Here is a 10,001-nt window from a genome sequence, read left to right as displayed (position 1 = left end):
ACATGAAAAGCTAAGCTCCAAGTTCAGCTAAAAAGAACAGGCCTATTGTTAGGCCTGTTTGGAGGCAAAGTATACATGTTATTACAAGTTATCAATATGTTACAGGAGCCAGGGCACTTGCTTGGCATACCAAATAGTCACTGAGTTTGTGTTAAGTAAGTTTGTATTATTTGAATTGTATTACTGATATAAAGAACAATACAATGATAGAGATATGACAATGACCGTCAATATTTTTTACCTGCTTTGAGATCTTAGATCTTAAATGTCGCATACATATAATTAAATTAACAGTACAGTTAACCATAATTAAATTAACAGTACAGTTAACCATAATTAAATTAACAGTACAGTTAACCGTAAATATTAAGGATATATCTTATATATCTTACTATATATCTTAATTATAGAACGAAGAGATGGAGAGTTCAGAAGAACCTACCAGTTTGCAGTCCATATGTCATCTACATGCCTCAGAGTTGTTTCCTAAGCACATACACTTTGAATGCGAGGATGAAACGTTAACGATTCCATTTACACCACTGAGCGGAGAATCGGTTGTGGCATTGGGACGGACAACGGATGGTGTTTTGGCACTTTCAAATTATAGACTTTATCTACAATTAAGTCAAACGTGTTACAATATACCTCTTGGTCTCATCGAGCAATTGGAGGTCAAGGAGATATTTTATTTGCACATTGGATGCAAAGACGCACGTTCCTTGAGGTATTTATGATATACTGTCATTTTTTACATCCATATATAAGTATGAGATTTGACGCATTTTTCTCTTTTAAATTTATTAAACATGGCGTATAAAAAAAAATATATATATATATATATTGTATATATATATATAGTTACTTTTATGAAAAAGATACCAAAATATTGATAAATGCTGATATTTCAGTTGTGCATTTACTACAAATGAACACTGTTTGGAGTGGTTTAAACGATTGCACAAAGTGACCTATCCGCGAAAAAGTATAGAAGATATATTTGCGTTCGCATACTATGCTTGGTCTATGGAAGAAGGCAAAGATTATCCTAGGCTCGGGAAAGATAATAGTTCTTATATAACTACTTTTAATTCAGAGGTCAGTACGCCTCTTAAATGTTTGTAATTGTGGCTGTTTGTAGAAATTTTTACTCTAAATTTTTACTCCACAAAATTATATCCTAGGTCGAGCGATTAAAATTTAATTTGCATGGCACATGGCGCATAAGTCAAATAAATAAGGATTATCGGATGTGTCCATCCTATCCACCACAGCTTCTAGTTCCCGCTTGCATTTCCGATGAAACTCTCGAATTTGTTGCCAAATTTCGAAGTTCCAGACGAATTCCAGCTATTGTCTGGAGGTATAGTCTTTATTTTCTATATTTTATATAGTAGTATTTATAATAAGTGTCATCTATTTTATTATTACAAATATATTTTTTAAGACACGTAAATAACGGCGCTGTGATAGCTCGCAGTAGTCAACCGGAAGTTGGTTGGCTCGGTTGGAGAAGTTCTGAGGACGAAGATCTTCTAAAAGCTCTCGCGGATGCGTGTAGCTATGATAAAGGCGAATCTACGATAGTAGATTCGCCTATTATATATTCCGACGATTCCGGTGATAATATGCCGAGTGCTGCCAAAGTAAGGGGATTGTAATCAGTCAATTTGATTAAAACTTTCGCGGCTTTTTTCTTCACTGCTTATATTTGATATAGCGCGAGAGCTAATAATACAATATACCTGAAAACTCACCTTTTTATTATTCTGCATTAATAAGTGCACAATTCAATATCTTACATTTTCAGTGAAAATGGATCTTACAATAATTGATCAATATTTACAGCGATTTATTGATTTATAAATCATAGAAGTCTTCGAGTTTTCAGTATATTTTCTACACTATAAAACATGTGTACTGACATGTGACAAAATTAACCCTAATCCCTCCAACCAGTCACTTTCGTGTCCCATGCGTTTCTAACGTTTTGTTTCGGAAAACCAACGGCCGTGGGATAATCCCCCCTACCTCTAAAAAAGTTGTTATAGTAGGGAACATCAGGTAGAAATTTCAGAGCCCTAATGTTGGCTTTATAGAAATGCAAAATTCTTGTCTAGAATTAAAGTACGCATCAAAATCTAGGTCATGGTGGTCGAATTTGTATGTGGTGGTCGTCACGTATAACAAAAAATATTAATTTTTTTTCGTTTTCGATATAAATTCGACCACCATGACCTAGATTTTGATGCGTACTTTAATTCTAGACAAGAATTTTGTATTTCTATAAAGCCAATTAAAAGATTAGTGCTAAGAAAAAAACCGGTTAGGATCACGGCTTTAGGATCACCTGGCGGAACGTTGGAGGGATTAAGGTTAATTTGTATAGTGCAAGAAAAAATGTTTTTCATATCACAGCAAAAAATAGGAGTCTTAATAAGAAATTAAATAAAAAGAAAAAAAAGAAAAAGAATTAGATATAGGTATATATAGTTTAGGCATACAATTATATCTCATGTTTCACATAAATAATTTTTGCTTTATAGAAAGTTTTAATTGTCGATGCCAGATCGTACACAACCGCCGTGGCAAATCGGGCACGCGGCGGTGGTTGCGAGTGTCCCGAGTATTATCCGAGCTGTGACATACAATTTATGAATTTGCCGAATATCCATTCAATACGGAAGAGTTTTCATGCCGTGCGACAGCTTTGCGCATCGGACGCGGATCAACCAAAGTGAGTTTATTCTGACTTCAAATTTATATGTCGTTTATTCTTGGATTTCTTAATTATCTTAAATTTTTTATATAACTTAATTTTACAGCTGGTTAAGTTTGCTGGAAGGGACGCGATGGTTGCAGCATATGTCGGGTTTACTGCGGGCGGCGGTCACTGTGGCTTCCGCGATTGAGAGGGACGGTCGACCAGTATTAGTGCACTGTAGCGACGGCTGGGACAGAACTCCCCAAATTGTTGCATTAGCCCAAATATTACTCGATCCATATTATCGTACTATGGAGGTATACAATACCTTTTAAGGATAATAGATGACCAAGTGATTTGAGTACTGCTCTATACACAATTTTATACTATTCTGATTTTACATTTATTGTTTTATTCTAGGGATTTCAAGTCTTAGTTGAGAGAGAATGGTTAGACTTTGGACACAAGTTCGCGGATCGATGTGGTCAAATGATTGGCTGCGATGATCCCAACGAGCGCTGTCCAGTATTTCTTCAGTGGCTTGACTGTGTCCATCAGTTAATCCTGCAATTTCAATGTAGTTTTCAAATGTCATCAGCATATCTAGTAAATATATAAACAGTCATGGGGGAAGATATGTATTATCGAAGAAATCATTTCTAAGCGATCTGCAATATTAATGTTTTAGGTGAAATTGGCTCAACATACGTACTCGCAATTGTTCGGTACATTCCTGTGTAATACCAGGCAGGAGAGGCTACAGTTGAGAATACGCGAGCGTACGTTTTCAGTTTGGCGTTTCCTCAACTCAACTGCGTTTGTGAATCATCTGTATTCGCCATTAAAGAATCAAGTGCGTCGCAAAGTATCACATGATTGATACAATTCCACATAATGACAAAACGGTTTTTCAAACAATCCTAATTTTAATTATTTTGCTTTAGGTATTATGGCCAAGTTGTAACGTACGCGATCTTGTTCTATGGTCCGAGGTGTATTTAGGCTCCATGGAATCATCACTCGGTATGAGAGACGATAAACAAAGAATGACAGTGATAGACATCGAAGGTGGCGAGAGTGAAGAGCCGCAGGGACAAATGACGAAGACGAGGTCGTACGGTGATCTTATGCACGCCCCCGATCATGCAGCATATCTGCACCGAAGACGTAGCGATCCGAGTATTTCTATGGAAAAGTACGCGATCGACGATACAGTTCAAGTCGATAAGCCGACACGTTTGTAAATTTTTCTTGTACGTTTCTGTCGCAGGAAATTTGACTCTCTGGCACTTCAGACTGAGGTGGATCAAAAGAGTGTGAAGAACATAGACGATAACAAAAATGAAGCCGCAAACGAGAACTTGTCAGAGACTGATATCGGGGCAAAACGAGATACTGTTAATCAAACATCCAGCGATTCGCCCGCTAATCCTTCGGTAGATAGTTCTACTGATACTTTAATACCTAATAACGATTCCGTCGTTCCAGTGGTAAATGGAGAGAAAGAAGCGTAAGTGCGCAGTTTTTTTATATCTTTACAATGATATTTAAATGAACTTTAAGCAACTATAAAGTTTGTTGAAATTTGTAGACCACAAACAAGTTCTTCACACGATATTGTTTCACCATGGATTGAAACTGGCACTACTAGTACACAGGTTGTTTGTTCTTCGTGTAATCGCAATGAGGGTAGTGACGTGAGTGATACCAGCGTCCCATTGATATCAAGAACTCCCAGTAGCATATGTCCAGCTTCTCCGACCCATCAGGACGTTGTGCTAGATGCTCCTGACTGGTTGGATGACGTTGACGGTCTTCCTGTCATATGTTGCGATGTCCAAATGCGAGTACAACAAATTATCGTAGAGCATAAGGTACTTAAAGCAGCAATTATTGGTATTTTACACACTTCTGGCATATTCCTCGAAAGTATCTGGCGATATATCATGTACAGTAGAGATGATCCTGTTTCCAAAAATCTTTTAAAAACCTTTGCCATATAATTATTTAATTTCGAATTACTCTTCTAGCTCAAGGAGGAAGCCTTAAGAAAGGAATTACACACGACGAGATTGGCACTAATTAAGCAAGTTTGCAATCATAACACAGATACCGATCGTATCGATGACATTGTAAGTAGAGTCCTTTGGTTGAGTTTATCTTATGTTTTTACGTGTGTATGCGATCGATGATGTAATAAAAATAAAACAAAAATAATGTACGCGATGATTTACAGGGTTCATTACCTGATTCGGTGGGTAGCGCCGGTGAACATGGAGAATCATTACCGTCGGACATGTCCTGGGAAGCTGTGGAGGAATTAGGTCCTGCACCTACATTATGGGTGCCCGATCATGCCGTGACTCGATGCATGGGATGTAACACAGAGTTCTGGCTCGGTAGACGTAAGCATCACTGCAGGTATGCATTTTGCATGATAAAACAGTAGTTGTTAGTAGAGCTGCCACTAATAATAGGAAGACTCTTTCACGTACACAATGATGGAAAAAAACCGCAATTTAATAAAAGAATTTTTTATATTCCACAAAGAAAATAATCATTCAATGTAGTTTTTTTTTATATTAAATACAATTTCAACGTATTACAATTTTGAAAAATTTAAAATTAAAATTGTAACTATAACTACGGTATGACATATTAGTCAAATTTAAAACAAAGACTTGTAAAAATTGTCAGTCGTTAAAAGACTGAACTAGCTATGAAAATTTAAATTTAATAGCATTTATATAACTAAAATATTGAGTCTATTACATTGCAGAAGAATTGTGAGATACATCACGGACAATCTACATTTTTAATTGTTTATTTAAATTAAGAGTTTGCCAGTTATATAATATTTTTATTTCAAATTAAAAACAGTATAATAAATAATATGGTAGATGTCAAAACTAAAAAAACCTTGAATGTTTGAAAAATGTACAAAATATTTTTGATTGCTGGACACGAATCTAACATTAGTGAATATATAGCTGCTTCAATATTTGATACAAATGTCTGTGATCTTTGGTTTAATAATCTTCCCGTCACAGAAATCTTTTTAATATTAATTTTTGCAAATGTCTTTTAGAAAGTTGAAAATTTAAATAATTTATTTAGTTTTGAGAAAACAATAAATAAAACGTTTTCGATATCATAATAGTCACAATTATAGTAAATTACTTTCAAATATTCCTTTTTTACAATCTTGATTTTTTTTAAACTGTTCAGAATTATTACATCATACTTTTGAATACAAATCGTATTCAGCATTATGAAAAAGAAAGATTATTCTCTTGTTTAACTGTATAATTCTTAGACTTATTTTTCGTATTATATATTTTGTATTATATATAGATGCTGTGGCAAGATTTTTTGTGCCGATTGCTCCGAGAACTCTACCCCTTTGCCTAGCGAACAACTCTACAATCCTGTAAGAGTGTGTAGCGACTGTTACGCGCGGGTGCACCACCATCATACAAGCTCCTGTCAGTGTAATGCTCGACACCAGAACATTAAAACAGAAAATGAAGCGGAATCTTTCGAAACGGCGACTCTACAACAATCAGTGACATGTCAGAGGTCGAGGAAGTTGCCACCCAGTACGAAAGACTCCTGCTGTGACAGCCTACTACAGGCAACACATCAGAAAACGCAACCATCCGTTGCGACAGCCGCAGTGAATTAAAGAGAAAAATCTACGAGAAGAGTCGAGCAGGAAAAAAAAATGAAAGAATGCGATTAATCCATACGACGCGCTTGTTGTATTCATAATTTATATTGCATACATATGGCACATGGACTAACGCGTCTAGATTGTTCTAAGCGATCTAATATATTTATTGCTAGATTAATAATTTGTACGAACAAGCACTATAGCTGGTATAGCTGATGGAGAAAAAATGGCAGAGAGTCAGTATATGCGCACGCATGCGAGGTTGTATTATATACCTTAACTAAGAGTAACTCGAGATCAAGATTTCCAAATACGAAGATTCTATTTCTTTTGTGAGAAATGTAAGGGAATGGAATCCTTCGAGGTTACCTAGGTATCTATCTCTGTGCTTAACACGACGAGAGAATGATGTGTGGCAAAGTCTTGGATAGGCTGTGATCGACATCTAACTTTGTAGACGACTACACTATGAAGGAAAGCGCTAATTAATTGTCAATTGATCACTAGGACAGCGGTTGTTTGCTAATTAGCAATCGGATCGAGTAAAACGAATGAAATCGTATTTCTTATATTGACGTCGATGTATAAGAATTGGGATATTAAATGTCATTATCTCATCCTACGCGTCTGCTATCGATGAAATTCATACACATCCAATACCTATAATTTATCCTAGAGTTCCTAAGACTGATGGCAGAGAACGAAACGTAGGTTCTTACGTCTATCGTAATCGTAGACGTAAAGCAAGGCAGAGAATAGTTATTTGTGTAACCATAGAGATATAAGAATAGAGTGCGCGAGTCATATGCTAGTACGTAAGAGGCTGCGATATAGAAATAGAAAAAGAACGCTGCATATAGGCCCTTTCTGTCTTTGTCTACGCGTGCATGCGAAACAAAGACAGAAGGGGCCCATGCGCAGCTTTCTCTTTTTATTCTGCGCAGCTTTCTCTTTCTATTCCTATATCGCTTTTTCAGCTCGCTCGCGCACTCTATTCTTATATCTCTATGTGTGTAACAAGTGAGGTAAGATGAAAATTCCCGGGTGTGGAGTTTACGCACGAGCCGAAGGCGAGTGCGGTAACCGCACCCGGGAATTTTCATCTTTACACACGGCTTACACTCCCTATTTTATGTTGCAAGGTCCCTATTTTATGTGCCTGGAAAGTGGTCTATCACGCACGCGTAGCGTGCGTAATGGGGCACTTTCCATGCACGTGTTGCATAATAGTTATTTGTGTAACAAGTGCGGGAAGTTGAGAATGGACACGGGTGCGGAGTGGACGCACGAGCCGAAGGCGAGTCCAATTCTCAACCCGCACGTGTTACACACCCTTTATATTACAAAGTGCGTGGAAAGTGGCCCATTGCGCACGCGCCATCTGTGCGACGGATGGCCGATTCCGCACGCGCGAGAGATTTCTCAATCGAGGCCGTGAATGAGATATTTCCTGCACGCAGTGCGGGAATATTTCATTCCTGCACGGGTTCGAGTGGGGAATTTCTCGCGTGTGGAATTGGCTATTTTTCGCACAAATGGCGCGCGCGTAATGGTCCACTTTCCACACACGTGTGATATAAAACCGTATACGTAACTACGTAGTACAAAATCGTGAAAAGCCTGCCTTGCTTTACGTCTACGATTACGATAAATATAAGAACCTAAGGGCCAAAGCACATAACATGGCGTAGCGATATACGACGGTCGTAGTCCTCGACCTGACAAATCAAGATACGCCAAAGCTTGTGCGTTACTTACGTCCACGACTACGACTGTCATATGTGCTTTGGCCCTATGAGCCACCGCACAAGACTCTCGTATGGTCACGTAGCGTAACGTAACGTGAGTCAACGCACAAAAAACGTATCGGTTAGCGCCTCCGCACAAGCTCTCGTATGGTAACGTAACGTAGATCAACGCACAAGAAACGTATAACGCCGTAACGGCCGTAACCAATACGTTTCTTGTGCGTAATTGGCTCACGTTATGTTACGCTACGTGACCATACGAGAGTCTTGTGCGGTGGCTCTAACACGTGTCGTTCTCTGCCATCAGCCTTAGAGCCTCCGCAAGACCACGGTCGTATACACAGGTCTGGCAACTCCGGTGGTGGGGGGTGACTCACTTATTGAAGCTAGTCGGGCTACTAGATCGCAACGACAGCGGCGGCCAGACAATGAATTACAAAACGCGCCAAATTTAAGTACGGTTATAACGAGACAAATAAAGAACGCGAAGCTGACTGGCAGGAAATAAATTCGTTGTACATGCAGGCGAGCATGATAAATATGACCGAGTCTTATTATACCGTGATTTTAAATAACGTTTAGTTGAGTGTTTTTAGCTACGGCATGCGACATTTTGATGATATTAGTGTCCGATTCCGGATGAATCATTGATACAATTTTAACATTATTCACTCATGAATAATGTTTAAATTGTATCAGATTTGAAAAAAAAAACACATTTCAGGTTTACATGGTAAAGAAAAAAATACAATATAACATTATTATATAAAGAGCAGTTTATTCATTCGTCAATTTTGACAGCTTTTTTTTCACAACAAATTTTTTACTTAATTTTAAGTTTTGTTGATGAGCGTGTTGCCTCATCCTTAACCGAATGTAATAGACTAATGCAAAGGATAGTATGTCAGAAGCGTGCTCTTTGCACGGAAACGTAAAATCATAAGTTGTAATAACTTCATCGAACGTTAACTCAAAAACATCCACATGATATGTATATTTTGCGAAGCATGCTTCTACGTGACGGATGAGATTAAAAAAGAATCTTGATCGCTCAAAAAGTGACTTAATCTAAGGTTAAAAGTTATTAATGAACTTTGACAATTGTAACTCGCACTATTTTACTCGCACTACTAATTGTAACTAAAGATAAAAAGTTCACCCTATGCCGCGAACAAACGTCGCAGATATCGCGGTATCCACTGGGTGTATCCGAGACGCGGCAATGATCGACCGCAGAATCGTAGATCACGCGGACGTCAGGAGGGTTACGAGCACAGGTTACGAGCAAGGCGAAGGAAAGGTCGATGATGATGCAAATGCCGAGGGAGGCGGCCAGCCACAGCAGCAATAGCGTCGTTATAGGTTACGTCGTTATTATGACGGTTATTATGACGATTATTAGACGGCGTTCCGGGCCCAATTCAGCGTAGCAAGGAGATAATGCTAGCGAAGGTGGTGAGCAAGTGAATAAACGACGTAGGCACACAGATTATATTTTTCAAAATTATTAACTCAGCGGCTATACACGTGACACAACACACGACCGTGCATTGAACCACTGAACATATAATAATATAACGGCGGCTACGGTCGTGGACTGTGGTACGACCGTGATGGCGGCTGTATACTAGATAGTAGCGACACGTGGTGGAGATATCATAAATTAAAAAACCTGCTTCAATAAGTGTGCTACCCCCACCACTAAAATTCGGCCCGAGTTGCCAGACCTGTGTATACGACCGTGCGCAAGACTAAAGATTCTCATATGGTAATGTAGCGTAACGTAACGTGGGTCAACGCACAAGAAACGTATAACGCCGTAAAGGCCTTCACACATAAAATGTCGTAAGGACGTAAAACGTAAGCGTAAGAAAAT

General features: G+C 38.3%; 1 protein-coding gene across 1 annotated transcript; it reads left to right on the top strand.

Moving 5' to 3' along the window:
* Positions 1-17: 17 nt before the first annotated feature.
* Positions 18-6,999, top strand: LOC112458824 (myotubularin-related protein 3). Its single transcript, XM_025022629.1, has 15 exons — positions 18-155; positions 411-727; positions 912-1,098; positions 1,185-1,363; positions 1,448-1,646; positions 2,547-2,737; positions 2,826-3,021; positions 3,125-3,310; positions 3,393-3,557; positions 3,649-3,899; positions 3,975-4,214; positions 4,296-4,578; positions 4,735-4,836; positions 4,941-5,125; positions 6,059-6,999. Exons 2-15 carry the CDS (start codon positions 420-422, stop codon positions 6,387-6,389), a joined length of 3,003 nt encoding a protein of 1,000 aa, XP_024878397.1. The 5' UTR covers positions 18-155; positions 411-419; the 3' UTR covers positions 6,390-6,999.
* Positions 7,000-10,001: the final 3,002 nt, after the last annotated feature.

This window comes from Temnothorax curvispinosus, unplaced genomic scaffold, assembly GCF_003070985.1.
Source record: "Temnothorax curvispinosus isolate PA1 unplaced genomic scaffold, ASM307098v1 QBEX01009231.1, whole genome shotgun sequence".
NCBI classification, from domain to species: Eukaryota; Metazoa; Arthropoda; class Insecta; order Hymenoptera; family Formicidae; genus Temnothorax; species Temnothorax curvispinosus.
The sequence above is the reverse complement of the archived record's forward strand: the minus strand, read 5'-3'. Positions and strand labels throughout refer to the sequence as shown.